Consider the following 17,029-nt stretch of genomic DNA (forward strand, 5'->3'; position numbering starts at 1 on the left):
CTGGCCAGGTGCACAAGTGCCTGATGCTCCTACATTAATGCTGAGAGCATCAGATCTTTATGTACCTGACTGGCGGCCCCCTTTGGCATCGGCCGTCCGGAAATTTTCCCTGTAGGGTCTATGGCCAGCCACCCATGCTGGACATCACAGAAAGGAGCTTAAAACAGAACTTAAATTAGGTTAACCACAGCTATGTATCTAACCAGATATCTGGATAGGAAGGTCACTGGTGACAGATTCCCTTGAAAGGAAAAATACCCTTACAAAAATTATCACCATTGTAGACTTAGGTGACATGAAGTCATGTCTAAACATACCTAGGTTGCCATAAATAGCAGTAGCATAACTGAAAAAAACAAGTTTAATTCCATCTTGAACGTATGACAATTTAGCTGGAGTCCCTACTGCCATTGTCGGGAAGTGTCCTGGTATTTGTCAGTAATCCCTTCCCTATACTTTCAACCTGATTGATGACTTAGGGCTCATTTAGACAAACACTTTTTCTGTCTAGGTGCTTTCCTACTGTAGAATGGTCAGCACCTGAACAAAACTCTTAACTCATTAAGGTCAATGAGTTAAAAAGAACCTGTCACCTAGAAAATGCATATTAAATCGCCAGCAGTACCTTATTGCAGCCTGTAGCATGATTATAAAGGTGTCTATGTCTTTTCTGTGCAATGCAGCAAAAGTCTGTAAAAAGACTTTTATTCAACGGGCCACGCTATGTAAACCATAGTCTTGAAGTCAAGGGGGCAGCGGCTATGGTTTACATAGCGTGGCCCGTTGAATAAAAGTCTTTTTACAGACTTTTGCTGCATTGCACAGAAAAGACATAGACACCTTTATAATCATACTACAGGCTGCAATAAGGTACTGCTGGCGGTTTAATATGCATTTTCTAGGTGACAGGTTCCCTTTAAGCTTCACATGAGGTATTCTCCACATGAACCAACTATTCATGCCGAGAAATTTGCAGCATGCATCATCTAGCTACAATTTTCCACAAATCTTTAAAAACTTCCCATATGTGAGCTGCTGTGATTGCCTGTGAACCTGAAATTCTATCATCATTAAAAGATACTAATCACATACTACAGCAAATACTGTATTATTATAATAAAAATATAATGGAATAGAACAGGAATAAAGAAAAATATAAGGTGCATTTATGTGAATTTACCACTGCCCTCCGCTTTCATTCTGGTAGAGCTAGCCTCTACCACATTGTTTTAAAGTTAGTCAGATACCTTCAAGTCCACAAACTGTGGACAACAGCCCCAGATGAAAACACAATAGAAGCAGTAGCTTCTAAGTTTGGGAAAGATCATGAAATAGTTGATGAACATGGGTAGATTTAAAAAAAAAATATATATATATATATATATACACTGCTCAAAAAAATAAAGGGAACACAAAAATAACACATCCTAGATCTGAGATAATTAAATATTCTTCTGAAATACTTTGTTCTTTACATATTTGAATGTGCTGACAACAAAATTACACAAAAATAAAAAAATGGAAATCAAATTTTTTAACCCATGGAGGTCTGGATTTGGAGTCACACTCAAAATTAAAGTGGAAAAACACACTACAGGCTGCTCCAACTTTGATGTAATGTCCTTAAAACAAGTCAAAATGAGGCTCAGTAGTGTGTGTGGCCTCCACATGCCTGTATGACCTCCCTACAACGCCTGTGCATGCTCCTGATGAGGTGGCGGACGGTCTCCTGAGGGATCTCCTCCCAGACCTGGACTAAAGCATCTGCCAACTCCTGGACAGTCTGTGGTGCAACGTGACGTTGGTGGATAGAGCGAGACATGATGTCCCAGATGTGCTCAATTGGATTCAGGTCTGGGGAATGGGCGGGCCAGCCCATAGCATCAATGCCTTCGTCTTGCAGGAACTGCTGACACACTCCAGCCACATGAGGTCTAGCATTGTCTTGCATTAGGAGGAACCCAGGGCCAACCGCACCAGCATATGGTCTCACAAGGGGTCTGAGGATCTCATCTCGTTACCTAATGGCAGTCAGACTACCTCTGGCGAGCACATGGAGGGCTGTGCGGCCCTCCAAAGAAATGCCACCCCACACCATTACTGACCCAATGCCAAAACGGTCATGCTGGCATTGCTGGAGGATGTTGCAGGCAGCAGAACGTTCTCCACTGCGTCTCCAGACTCTGTCACGTCTGTCACATGTGCTCAGTGTGAACCTGCTTTCATCTGTGAAGAGCACAGGGCGCCAGTGGCAAATTTGCCAATCTTGGTGTTCTCTGGCAAATGCCAAACGTCCTGCACGGTGTTGGGCTGTAAGCACAACCCCCACCTGTGGACGTCGGGCCCTCATATCACCCTCATGGAGTCTGTTTCTGACCGTTTGAGCAGACACATGCACATTTGTGGCCTGCTGGAGGTCATTTTGCAGGGCTCTGGCAGTGCTCCTCCTGTTCCTCCTTGCACAAAGGCGGAGGTAGCGGTCCTGCTGCTGGGTTGTTGCCCTCCTACGGCCTCCTCCACGTCTTCTGATGTACTGGCCTGTCTCCTGGTAGCGCCTCCATGCTCTGGACACTACGCTGACAGACACAGCAAACCTTCTTGCCACAGCTCGCATTGATGTGCCATCCTGGATAAGCTGCACTACCTGAGCCACTTGTGTGGGTTGTAGACTCCGTCTCATGCTACCACTAGAGTGAAAGCACCGCCAGCATTCAAAAGTGACCAAAACATCAGCCAGGAAGCATAGGAACTGAGAAGTGGTCTGTGATCACCACCTGCAGAACCATTCCTTTATTGGGGGTGTCTTGCTAATTGCCTATAATTTCCACCTGTTGTCTATCCCATTTGCACAACAGCATGTGAAATTGATTGTCACTCAGTGTTGCTTCCTAAGTGGACAGTTTGATTTCACAGAAGTGTGATTGACTTGGAGTTACATTGTGTTGTTTAAGTGTTCCCTTTATTTTTTTGAGCAGTGTATATATATATATATATATATATATATAAAAATACGATATTAAGGCTACTTTCACACCTGCATTTTTGCTGGATCCGTCAGGGGATCAGCAAAAATGCATCTGGTCAAAAAAAACAACCCTCAGCATCCGTTCAAAATGGATCCGGTAGTATTATCTCCAAAATGAACAAGACGGATCAGGTACTAAAACCATTTTAAGACAATGGGCGCCGGATCCATTTTATTAGTGTCCGAAAAAACGTATCCGGCACCATTGACTTACATCATGTTTCATGCCGGATCCGTCTTGCTCAGTATCCCATGACGCACACAAAAACGCTACTTGCGGCGGTTTTGTGTGCGTCATTCCAACACAAAGAAACGGAGTGCATACTGATGCACTCTGTTCAGGTTCGTTCAGTTTTCTTCCCATTCAAAATGAATGGGGAGAAAACAGGAGCATTTTGCTGAAGTTTTGAGATCATGACGGACCTCAAAACCGTATAGCAAAACGCAGATGTGAAAGTAGCCTAATAAAATAAGCCTGTCCAGCAACTAAGCGTGAATATTAGGCAGCGGAATCTGAAAGTGCAAGGGTTGAGTTCATAGATATCAATGAAAAGCAAAAATAATACACATCAAGTTACTACTCACTGACACGGGATCAAGAGAGGGAGAAACATTGGCCATTAAAATCAAATCATCTTCCTTTTCTATTTTTGGCAAAATATCTATAAAAAAAAAGATAAACGCTGTAAAATCACATGCTATTCAATATACAAAGGATGTGCAAGAAGAGTTATATATGTACTAGTGCTACAATCTATCTACAGGAATTATAGGCACTATAAACTAAGGTTTATATTTCATTTCGATTTAAAACCACAGAAATAACTTCAAACAGCAGGTAAAAATGCACAGTTTATATAATAAGATATAAGTCACAGCACTAGCTGTTGCAGGTAAAACACACAGGTAGGAAATGTATAATCTCCCTACACCACAGATTCAGTGTTAAAGTCGCAAAACTTTGTTTTGTGACTTTTAAAATGCTGTCACAATTGGCATCGTTAAGCAGATGTTGCCAATTTCTGAAAAGACAGACTGGCGATGGTGCGGAGTGGCCTTCTGCCAGGCACATTTATCGTCAATTATGCCGGAAACTGTATTCAGATTTCAGTCTGGTGCACTAAGGAGGCTTTTAATTTGTGGCCTGTGCCTCGTCTCCTCCAGCAGCGCAGGGCCCACGAAGACTGCCGTAGCACACACCGGTCTTGATAAATAAGGGCCACTTTTTTAAGTTTTTTTTTTCTTCCTTCACATTTGTGAACTACTGCTATAACAGGCTTGCTTCATACTTTCCAAGGATTACTGTAATTGTCCATTATGTACCTTTCTGTTATGTCTTGAGTTTTTTTTTTTTACAATCTGGCTTATTATACAAACTGTGCATTCTACCCACTGTTTAACTAATGAGGAGTGGGACACTATTATGTCCTCTGTTTTGATCCCGGAAGTACTGCCAACTGCCACAACTTTTTATAATATTGTCATTCTGGGTTTTTTATACTTTACTATGACTTTACAATGACTTTGCACAACTGAATTTTGAATTATATAGTCTTGGTTATAGGATTTATATTCCGCAGTTGGAAATGACCAAAACTATTATAGTTGACCTGTTTGGTTTGCATGGTGTGATTATCAACCGGCCAAACGTGGGGCCAACCTACGAAAAGTCTGTGCTTCACTTGGTAATCATTGTGAAAATCGATAATGTCCATACCAATAACAATATTGAATCTATGAAATAAAAAATAAAAAAAAGAATATAACATGACACCAACGTAATGCCGTGTTGGAACCCAAACAGCGTAACCTGGCAAAGCCAGCTCCTCATGGGTCCTATCGGTCATCAATATTTGCACCAACAATAAAATGACAAGATTTGCTGCTCAAATTTAACTAGAATTTAAGAAAATCCTTACAGAATGAGCATTTTAAGAGAAACAGAGACCTGCTGAGCTCCGATGGTGAAGAGCAGAAGCATTCAGTGACTTAATGAATTGTTTTACTAGCAGTTTGGCATTTGAACGTCAGTATAATTTTATGTCAAGGATGCCTTGTAAAGTACTTGGCTCTGGAGACATTGCAAGCCAGGCAGATTTAAGAAAAATAATTAACATTTATTTCACATGCCATATTTAATACATCTAAATTAAAACAAGTGTTTATGGAACTGGACCGCTGACATCGTGTTAATAAGTACTGCAGATGTGCAGAGTTAGTCAAACTTTTATAGTCTTATACATGACCCCAAATATGGTTTTAGTTGGAATATGCAACTATAAAAAGATGAAAAAATACCAACATTGTCCCTCCGATGATTGCATATTTAGCTTTCACCATTTGCAATCTTGTTGCTTTAGGCAATAGTATGATCAGGAGACCAACTGTGGTGTCATCCAATAGCTCAGCTACAAAGGGAGCCAACTCCAACTCTGCGCCCAAAATGCATATTAATCCACTGAAGCAACATGCGGTTCTAAGCCTGGTAGCATGTGGCTCCACATCTACTGGTAATTCTAAATCCTATTCTTCACTAGTGGCACCAAGGTGTTTATAGCACTACTATAAACTGGTACCAGGGTTAAACGCCATAAAGCTGGCAATTAACACAATTTATTCATACCTTTAATAGTTTTCCCCCCTTTTAAAAGGGTTTTCCCAAGATTTATGAACTATCCTTAGGATAGCTCAATATCACACCAGTGTGGTCCAACTCCCAGACAGCTGACTGAGAAGCATACAGTGCCCCAGAGCCAGGCACAGCACTGTACATAGTTTAGTGGTCGTGTCTGGTTACTACAGCTCTCAGATTCACTTGTATGTGACTGAGCTGCAGTAATCAGGTATGGCCACTACACAGTGAACATAAACATAGGTCAACAATATAAAAGTCCTGGAAAACCCATACAAAATTAAATGTGGTTCGGCACTACCCATCAAATCAAAAAGTGGATTATAATTGTCAAAAAGCTGGGGAACTTTGGGGTGCAATCTAGTGCATTTCAAAATCCTGGCTTGTCTGTCACCAAAAATTACTCCTCAGTCAAGGACACTCAAAAACCATGTCTTACTCATTCTGATATAAAAAAAAAATCAACCTCTTGATCAAGTCTACATGCTTGGTAGATGTGCAAATGCACCTAATGAGTGTGTGGGATTGGCTGCTTTCAGTTTTCTGCTATGTGGGGTCGGTAAAACGAAATCCTCTAGTACAGAAACAAACATAAAGAGGCTTGTCTTGATGACAGATCTACTTTAAAGAGGTTGACCACAATTTAAAAAAATAAAATAAAAAAAAGCAGGGTTTATGGAGGCAAGGAAAAAACCATTCTCACTTTTAAATGTCACGCAGCTCTCATGCCGCCACTCTGATCCCCCCACATTAACAATAAATGCATACGATCATTGCAGACCCAGCAGTGATCGGAGTGGTGAGACATTTAAACGTGAATGTGGATAGTCTTCTCTTCATTTCATACAGCCCCCCGATCTCTGGCACTTTATAAAAAAATCAGTCAAGCATTTTAAAGGGGTATTCCCATCTTAGACAATGGGGGCATTGTCTGATAGGTGCGGGTCCCACCGTTGGGACCCGCACCTATATTGAGAACGGAGCGGGGAGCGCTGTGGCTGGAGGACCCCAGATTTCCCGGGGTCTGTCCACCACCAAGCACTAATCCCCGCCTCTCCCATAGAAGTGAATGGGAGCGTGCTGCGCATGCGCGGCTCATGCTCCAATTAATTTCTATGGGGCAGACGACAATAGCCGAGCCAGCGCTCGGCTGTTTTCGGCGGCCCCATAGAAATGAATGGAGGGCAGCTGCGCATGTGCAATGCGCTCTCCTTCACTTTCGGGGCTCCGTTCTCGATATAAGTGGGACCCGCTCCTATAAGACAATAGGGGTATATCCTAGCGATATGCCCCCATTGTCTGAGATGAGAAAACCCCTTTAAGTGCTAGCTAGTACAGTTATTTCAGCATCTATTTCTGTGAATTACGGCAATGTACTCTAGATGGGTAATATTTACAGCAAGCCTTGCTTCTAAAGCAGCAGGTACAGACAGAAAGACTAAGTCAGTGTGAATCAGAACATTTCCTGGATAAAATGATACCATGAGTCGTAATGACTCTTTCAACCTTCTCTAGAGACAGTCCAACACAGGCTGTACTCCTAACATATAGACTGCCAAAGTGTTAATAAGACTGTAACCAAAACCATGAGCAACTCTTTGTAAAAGTCATGAAAGTAATGCACCAGTTTTACTCTGACTTAAAAATTCCTTTGGTTGTGCCAGTAACCTGAACTCTATTTCTGAAGTGGTAGCTTAGTCTCATTAATAATTAGCTTAAGTGGCTACAGAAAACTTAGACAAGTTCTGTAATACTAGTTTATGATTCATACTTTTTTTGGCTCATGCATGTAAGGGCAGCAAATTACAAAATATAAAAATATATGAGAACCAAGTGTCGCATTTAAAAAAGAACTTTCAAAGCCTAACTTTAAATGCTGAAGCTTGGCGCATCTGTATATACTCATAGCTAGCATAACATATGCAACTAAGGGTCTCCTGTATAGATTCTTATATATATCTATAAATACTAAATATCAGAGAAAAATTAAAGAAGTTGGTTGGCCTATTAAAAAAAAGGCTCTCAGCGGTGTAAAATAATAAAATAAGCGATACTCCTCTAACACTCCAAATCCGCCACTTCCTGGTCTTTTGCCAGTCCTTGCATCCTAGTTCCTCTCGAAACAGGAAATTACCACTCAATCAGTTGCTGAGGAAGGTCCCCACTATGGACAGTGAGGGGCTAACCATTCACATGAAGAAGAGACCAGCACTGAACCAGTAAGAGTTGGAATGGGAACGGTGGGGAATCCGTGTTATGGACAATGGTTGTGGAACCATAGGTTCAACTAACCAGTTTGGCTTAGGGATATAGGAATCTAAAGCTCAGGAACGTTCTTCAAAAGGAAGGTGCCTTAAATAGCCTAAGGCTGTGATGGCTAACCTCCGGCACTCCAGCTGTGGTAAAACTACAACTACCAAGATACACACTTGCTTGGCTGTTCTAAGAACCCCATAGCCTGGTAATGGTTACAGCTTTGAGCGTGGGACACTGGACTATGGCAGCCATGCCTGCTACTGGAAGGCAGAGGAAAGATAGCAGAGGCAGGCGACCGGGATAGGTAAGGGAGATGGAGCCTGTGCCTGCCCCAGATAAAGCAAACATAGCGCTGCCATGACAATCAGTAAGATAAGCACGACTTGCTTAGTTACAAAGTCGATAATATTGAAAAAAAGACAAATAAATCCAATTGGCTCAGCCTATAATCCTGGATCAACGACTCTTCTCTAGAATCTAGTACCCATAACTTGAGATACAGTACTATAATATTAGAGAAAGGCCTCCAGGCCCTTCATGAACTTGTACAATGAATCAGCCATAACAACCGCATGCAGCACAGAGTTCTATAGTCTTACTGCTCTTACAGTAAAAAATCCTAGACATCACTTTAATGTATTTATCAGACACTTTTTCATACAAATTAAAGTAGTTTTTGTCTGTGCGCTCTTTAAAGATGAAACTTAAGAAACACACAGATCACCTTAAAAACTGCACACCCAAACTGCAGTAACGAAGTGGCATACTATTAGGTAATAAGACTTAAGTGTTAGTGAGCCTCTCAGTAATTCTTCATTGCAGGATAGATATTCAAAAAGCAATGTTCTGACAGATAGTTATGGGCAAGTTCTGTCTCTCATTAAAGCTCAAATATGGTTTGACTATAAATGTAAATTTGCTGACCTTGTGTTTTTGTAGCCTCTTTGATAATTCTCTGGAGTTCTTTCATTTCTTTATCCAGCTCTTCATAATTTATGTCCCTGGATTCCACTTTAGGAGCTTGAAAGAGAGATGGATCTGTCCCAAAGTAGGAGCACTGTAAATGACCACTGTCACTTAGTGTGACTATGATTCCTTTCATATCCCTGTGGGAAGAATTTAGAATTTACTGTGCAGAAGAAGAAAAAAAAAAAATACTAATATACAATGTCTAAGAAGAGTTAACGAGGACCTATCACCTCTCCTGACAGCACTCACTCCAGATTTGAAAAGTGGGTGGGAAAGTGGGTATAGTTAGCCTGTCATGCTGATTTAAAGGGGTTGTCTTGTCATATATATTGATCACCTATCGTCAGGAAAGGTCAATAACTGATCGCGAATTCCGGCACCACTTGAATGGGGCTGAGCTGCTCCTAGGCCACGTGACACATGAATGTGTCATCACTAGGCCCAGTAAAAGCATCAAAGGAGCAAGGCTGTCTTCTCAAAAAGCTAAATCGGCAGGGATCCCGGGGGTCAGACCCCCACCATTTAGATACTGACGACCCAACCTGAGGATAGGTCATCAGTAAGAAAATCTCAGAAAACCCCTTAAAAGCTCAGTTATCAGCAGTAGTTTTGATGCCGGCAGCTGCTGGTACCAGGTGATTGGAGGGTTGCCAGGTTTTGACCCGCCATCCCCCAATCTGATATTGGGTCATCAACATTGTTAGCCTGAAATACCCCTTTTTACCCCTCTTGAGGAGCCAGCACATTCGTGCATTAGATAGCCACACCACTCATTCAGATGGCAACCATATATATTTTCACATTCACGATGACTTGGACACAGGGCTAAATAAAAATTGTAAAAACAGCCCCTTGTACGTTGTATATGATATTTAGCGTCGCAGGTATCAAATTGTGAAGTGGGCAAGTATTCACATACAGTCTAGTTGCGTTTTTGGTTGGACCGCGCTGCCTCAAAAAGTCCCAGAAGAAAATTCAACAAGTCAGAGCTATTTAAACTGATGGACATGGGTAAACATTGAAAGCAACCCAAAGCCTTCTTCACTCCTTTAGGTGCTTCTGTGGAGAACCAAAGGTCGAGGCAATAGTGAAGCACTGTCACCCAGGGTCAAATACAAAAGGGGTTTATTATACTCACAATGTTTCAATAGAATCAAACACCCGAACCGGGTTTCGCTTCAAGCTTCGTCAGGGGCGTCTGCTCAACCCGTTACGGGGAGGTATTTTAAATAAATAGGTGAGTGCAAGTCCCTCCCACACAACAGGCAAACCAATACACTTCCCCACTGCTTATATCACATAATATATAAAAAATATATAAAGACATCCTATAACCATATATAAAATATATAAATCTTTAACAGGATTCCTCTTTTCATAATCTTATCACACACAATACGTACACAATCTCCTCCCTCTCGTGGTTCCCCTTCATTCACAAAATACACAACCCTATGTCATCCCTCACATGACCCCTCTCACCTGATCTATCTACACCTATCACAAACCACACCTCCTTGTTAATAAAAAGGAATTTGAATACCTTACTAATAGGTTCCCAGTTACCCCTGTAATATACTTTCTGCCCAAGGTGCAAAAAAGCCTGATAAACCCCCCCGAAAGACCGATAGTGTCTGGGATCAACTCACTTACTAGCAGGCTGACAGAATATGTAGATCACTTTCTCCTGAAATATTTGAGCTTTCTGCCATCTTATTTGAGAGAGATTCCGGTAGTGTTATCGATCTAATGAAAAATCTTGGCAGTTGTCATGAAAAAACCTGCTTGGCCACAGTAGACGTGGTGTCCTTGTATACGGTTATTCCGAAGGATCTGGGACTTAGAGCTATTAAGGAAGAGTTGAATAATGATCCGTCGATGTCAGAGGAACAGGGAAAGTTCATTCTTGATTGTGTCGACTTCTGCCTCTGCCACAATAATTTTTGGTTTCAAAATAATTATTATCTACAGCAAACTGGGACGGCGATGGGGACGAAATTCACCCCCAGTTTCAATAATTGATTTATGGGCCTCTGGGAGAGAGAAACCATTCAGCCGATCCTGAATAAGATGACACAGTATGGAGAGTTAACAACATGGCGTAGGTACATCGATGACTGCCTGCTCATATGGAAAGGGGAGAAACAGGGTCTTGTAGAATTTATTAGAGAGGATAATATGTTCAAAACCAAAACCTTTTTTAAAGAGACTGATGTAAATGGCTATATAGATACAACCAGTTGCCACTATAGCCCCTGGTTGAAAAATATACCGAAAGGGAAAATCAAAAGAATATTGTACTAAGCTGGAAGATTATAGGGAACAAAGTGAAGTTATAAATTATAAATGAAAGAAACACAGATTTTAAGATTAAAGGGCAAATTACCTGTGAGAGCGTTCGAGTGGTCTACATGTTGGAGTGCCCGTGCGGCCTCCAATATGTAGGTCGAACAATGAGAAAGCTTAAGACAAGAATCCAGGAACATTAAAAAGGGATTGTAGACACATAGTGTCTCAATGCACTTTAAAAAGGTGCATCAGAAGGATCAAAGTGGTTTGCCATTTTACGGGAGTGAAAGTGGTAAAGCCATATTGGCGCGGGGGAAACACAATATTGCAAATTAATAAGCGAGAAGTCGAATTGATCTTTACCATGGATACATTACAACCAAAGGGTATAAACGTGGAATTTGATCTAAAGCCGTGCCTGGTATGAGACAAATGATGTTAGTTGTAGTAAGGACCTTCTATCGAAGGAGATGTGGTTAGTGATAGGTGTAGATCGATCAGGTGAGAGGGGTCATGTGAGGGATGACGTAGGGTAGTGTATTTTGTGAATGAAGGGGAACAATGGGAGGGAGGAGATTGTGTACGTATTGTGTGCCGATAAGATTACGACAAGAGGAATCCTGTTAAAGATTTATATATTTTATATATGGTTTTAGGATGTCTATTTTTTATATATTATGTGATATAAGCAGTGGGGAAGTGTATTGGCTTGCCTGTTATGTGGGTGAGACTTGAAATCATCTATGTATTTAAAAGACCTCCCCGGAATGGGTTGAGCAGACGCCCCTGACGAAGCTTGGTGCGAAACCCGGGTCAGGTGTTTGATCTCTGTATACACTGCTTTTATTTTATTGAAACATTGTAAGTATAATAAACCCCTTTTGTATTTGACCCTGGGTGACAGTGCTTCACTATTGCCGCGACCTTTGGTTCTCCACAGAAGCACGTAAAGGAGTGAAGGAGGCTTCGGGTGGCTTTCGATGTTTACCCAGGTCCATCAGTTCGAATAGCTCCGACTTGGACACAGTGCTAATTTTGGTAAGATCTTACAGCTGAGCACTGAAGATTGTAGCAGCAGGAAAGGTCAATAAATTGCCCAAAGTTCGAAACCTTAAAAAAAACAAAAAAAAAAACTCTGCCATTTATATAATACAGATTATTATTTTTAACAACTGTACATATTTGATGTAGCTAATCCAATTCCCTCCTTCACTCCCCTTTTTTTCTGGTGGATTGCCCCAAACTTTTTAGCACATTATTTCTGTTAGTTTAACCTTTAGAAAACAAAATAGAAAAGTTTCATTGGCAAAGTACTTTTCATTACAATAACACAAAGCCAATAAAAATGGTAATCAATAAAAAAGAGAAAAATCACAAGCTTTAGGGATTGATCCATAAGGGAATCATTTTAGATGATGTAATTATATTATATAATTATATTTTTGTTTAAAAGTACAAACCATTCCTGCAGTATTCCATGACATGACTACAGAGTGTACCAAACCTAATGAGCGCCTCAATACAGCCACTGTTCTCATTAAATCTAATTTACAAAAAAATACGTTTCCATACAAAATAATGGAAAAAACACTACTTTCCAAACTTCTATCTTATCTTATATAGCTTAATTTACAATGTGCCTGAAATCTACTCCTGAGTCTCTGCGAAAACTATTACCACTTTTGGCACATGCATCATGTCACCTGCAAATCCAATCACCTTTGCATAAGATTTTTACAATGGATCATTCAGTTGTCTAAAGCAATACAATCCCTCAGTGTGACACGTTTATAGTTCAAGAAATCAATGTCACATGTCACATATATATATATATATATATATATATATACACACTGCTCAAAAAAATAAAGGGAACACAAAAATAACACATCCTAGATCTGAATTAATTAAATATTCTTCAGAAATACTTTGTTCTTTACATAGTTGAATGTGCTGACAACAAAATCACACAAAAATAAAAAAATGGAAATCAGATTTTTTTAACCCATGGAGGTCTGGATTTGGAGTCACACTCAAAATTAAAGTGGAAAAACACACTACAGGCTGATCCAACTTTGATGTAATGTCCTTAAAACAAGTCAAAATGAGGCTCAGTAGTGTGTGTGGCCTCCACGTGCCTGTATGACCTCCCTACAACGCCTGTGCATGCTCCTGATGAGGTGGCGGACGGTCTCCTGAGGGATCTCCTCCCAGACCTGGACTAAAGCATCTGCCAACTCCTGGACAGTCTGTGGTGCAACGTGATGTTGGTGGATAGAGCGAGACATGATGTCCCAGATGTGCTCAATTGGATTCAGGTCTGGGGAACGGGCGGGCCAGTCCATAGCATCAATGCCTTTGTCTTGCAGGAACTGCTGACACACTCCAGCCACATGAGGTCTAGCATTGTCTTGCATTAGGAGGAACCCAGGGCCAACCGCACCAGCATATGGTCTCACAAGGGGTCTGAGGATCTCATATCGGTACCTAATGGCAGTCAGGCTACCTCTGGCGAGCACATGGAGGGCTGTGCGGCCCTCCAAAGAAATGCTACCCCACACCATTATTGACCCAATGCCAAACCGGTCATGCTGGAGGATGTTGCAGGCAGCAGAACGTTCTCCACGGCGTCTCCAGACTCTGTCACATCTGTCACATGTGCTCAGTGTGAACCTGCTTTCATCTGTGAAGAGCACAGGGCGCCAGTGGCGAATTTGCCAATCTTGGTGTTCTCTGACAAATGCCAAATGTCCTGCACGGTGTTGGGCTGTAAGCACAACCCCCACCTGTGGATGTCGGGCCCTCATATCACCCTCATGGAGTCTGTTTCTGACCGTTTGAGCAGTCACATGCACATTTGTGGCCTGCTGGAGGTCATTTTGCAGGGCTCTGGCAGTGCTCCTCCTGTTCCGCCTTGCACAAAGGCGGAGGTAGCGGTCCTGCTGCTGGGTTGTTGCCCTCCTACGGCCCCCTCCACGTCTCCTGATGTACTGGCCTGTCTCCTAGTAGCGCCTCCATGCTCTGGACACTACTCTGACAGACCCAGCAAACCTTCTTGCCACAGCTCGCATTGATGTGCCATCCTGGATAAGCTGCACTACCTGAGCCACTTGTGTGGGTTGTAGACTCCGTCTCATGCTACCACTAGAGTGAAAGCACCGCCAGCATTCAAAAGTGACCAAAACATCAGCCAGGAAGCATAGGAACTGAGAAATGGTCTGTGGTCACCACCTGCAGAAACTCTCCTTTATTGGGGGTGTCTTGCTAATTGCCTATAATTTCCACCTGTTGTCTATCCCATTTGCACAACAGCATGTGAAATTGATTGTAACTCAGTGTTGCTTCCTAAGTGGACAGTTTGATTTCACAGAAGTGTGATTGACTTGGAGTTACATTGTGTTGTTTAAGTGTTCCCTTTATTTTTTTGAGCAGTGTATATATAGACATATGAACATATATATATATATATATATATATATATAGATATATGAACATATATATATAGATATATGAACAGTAATAATAGCATAAAGTGTAAACGGCACCGCAGGTCCAAAGGCAGTTGGGTGCCAGCGGATGTTGAAGCGATCCAATCTCCCAAAAATGTAAAAAAATAATTTTCCATGGCACTCCAAAAAAGTAAAATAAATGTGACTTTTATTCACCAACGAAACGTTTTGGTCCACACACTGGAACATTCCTCAAGCAGTGCTTCACTAGAGCTTCACAGATTACCACTGGAATGCTCTTCCACTCCACCATGATGACATCATGGAGCTGGTGGATGTTACAGACCTTGAGCTCCTCCATCTTCCATTCGAGAATGCCCCACAGATGTTCAGTAGGGTTTAGGTCTGGAGACATGCTTGGCCAGTCCAGCACCTTTAACCTCAGTTTCTTTAGCAAGGCAGTGGTCGTCTTGGAGGTGTGTTTGGGGTCGTTATCATGTTGGAATACTTCCCTGCAGCCCAGTTTCTGAAGGGAGGGGATCATGCTCTTCTACAGTATGTCACAGTACATGTTGGCATCTATGGTTCCCTCAATGACTTGTATTTCCCCAGAGCCGGCAGCACTCATGCATGTACTGTGACACTCCCACCACCATTCTTGACTGTAGGCAAGACACAATTGTCTTTGTACTCCTAACCTGGTTGCCGCCACACACTCTTTACACCATGTGAACCGAATAAGATTATCTTGGTCTCAGACTACAGAACATGGTTCCAGTAATCCATGTCCTTCGTCTACTTGTCTTCAGTAAACTGTTTGCATGCTTTCTTGTGCATCATCTTCCTTCTGGGACGACAGCCATACAGACCAATTTGATGCAGTGTGTGACGTATGGTCTGAGCACTGACAGGCTGACCCCCCCACCACCTTAACCTCTGCAGCAATGCTGGCAGCACTCATACGTCTATTTTGATAAGACAACCTCTGGATAAGATGCTGAGCACATGCACTCAACTTATTTGGTAGACCATGGCCAGGCCTGTTCTGACTGGAACCTGTCTTGTTAAACCGCTGTATGGTCTTGGCCACCGTGCTGGAGCTCAGTTTCTGAGTGTTGGCAATCTTCTTATAGCCTAACCATTGAAAAAGAAAAAAAGAAAGAAAAAAAAAAACTTTCTTTGCGATTTTTTGACAGCCATAATTTTTTTATTTTTAGTCTATAGAGCTGTATGAGGGCTTGTTTTTTTGCAGTTTTTGTGGTTTTTATTGGTACCATTTTTGAGGTACATACAAGTTTTTGATCACTGTTATTCAACTTTTTTAGGGGGAGACAAAGTGACTAAAAATGGTGATGTGTTTTTTTTAATAGTCTTTTCCATATGGTGTTCAAGAAAATGGCGCAGGGCTAGAACCCGGGCACTCTTGATCCCTTGTCCTATTCACCATAACAGAGACCAATTATGGGGAATAGGATTTTGAAGCGCTCCATGTAAAGCTGTGCTTTGTGCACAACTTAGCAAGCAGCTTACCATGGCAGGCGTTCAAGCAGCGCCCAGGCTCCCATGGTAACCGATCGGAGCCCTGACATTTCACTGCGGGGTTTCCGACTGGAAAGCTGAGGGAGCAGTCTCCCCATGCCTAATCTCACAGATGTTGTGATCGCTGTTGAACATGGCATCTATGGGGTTAACTGTTTTCAGTGTGATCACCGTTCCTCGTCATTGCAGCTGGGCGTCTGCTGTATTATACAGCCGGCACCCGCCGCATATGGAGGGGGCTCAGCACAGCAGCCCACTCCATACAATTCCCTGTACATGTATGGCATTATGCATTAAAGGGTTAATTGGAGACACATGGTGTTAATAATTTTAAACCTCTATGCGCCTCATAATAATAGTAAGTGAGGTAGTAGATGATGGAGGTCATTTGCTATTAAAGGAGTTGCTTCACTTCAGCAAATGGCATTTATCATGCAGACAAAGTTAAAGGGGTTGTCCAGGCTCAGAGCTGAGGAGGGTTCCGCCTAGCAGTGTTCCTGGTGACGTCACCGGCTTTGATGCACGGGCTTTGGCATTGCCCTAGCTGTTTTACAGGTTAGGGCAGCGCTAAAGCCCGCCCATTAGTGCCAGTGAGGTTACCGGGCTCACTGCTAGGCTGAAGCCTCCGCCTAGCTTACCCATGGAGAGTCTGGTACATCACCAGATCTCCAGAAAAGTCCCTTGCCCTGTGCGATTTAGCACAGGGCAAGGGAGAGCATCAGAGCATGAAATGCTCCGATACTAATGTCAGAGGGGCTGAGTGGGGGAAGAAGGGGCTCTGAAACCGGAAAAACCCCTTTAATACAAGGCCCTTACTAATGTATTGTAATTGTCCATATAGCCTCCTTTGCGGGCTTGATTCACTTTTAG

At 42.2% G+C, this 17,029-nt stretch overlaps 1 protein-coding gene across 4 annotated transcripts in view; it reads right to left on the reverse strand.

Annotated features, from left to right (window-relative positions):
* The window catches only part of BBS9 (Bardet-Biedl syndrome 9), a 484,979-nt gene that overhangs the window by 265,157 nt on the left and 202,793 nt on the right, over nt 1–17,029 (reverse strand). For all 4 annotated transcript variants that reach the window (XM_040434317.1, XM_040434316.1, XM_040434315.1 and 1 more), the window contains 2 exons: nt 8,838–9,019; nt 3,611–3,687 (listed from right to left, as the gene is read on the reverse strand). In XM_040434317.1, coding sequence (XP_040290251.1) covers nt 3,611–3,687; nt 8,838–9,019 — 259 coding nt within the window. The remainder of the gene's footprint in view (nt 1–3,610; nt 3,688–8,837; nt 9,020–17,029) is intronic.

This window comes from Bufo bufo, chromosome 5 (assembly GCF_905171765.1).
Source record: "Bufo bufo chromosome 5, aBufBuf1.1, whole genome shotgun sequence".
NCBI classification, from domain to species: Eukaryota; Metazoa; Chordata; class Amphibia; order Anura; family Bufonidae; genus Bufo; species Bufo bufo.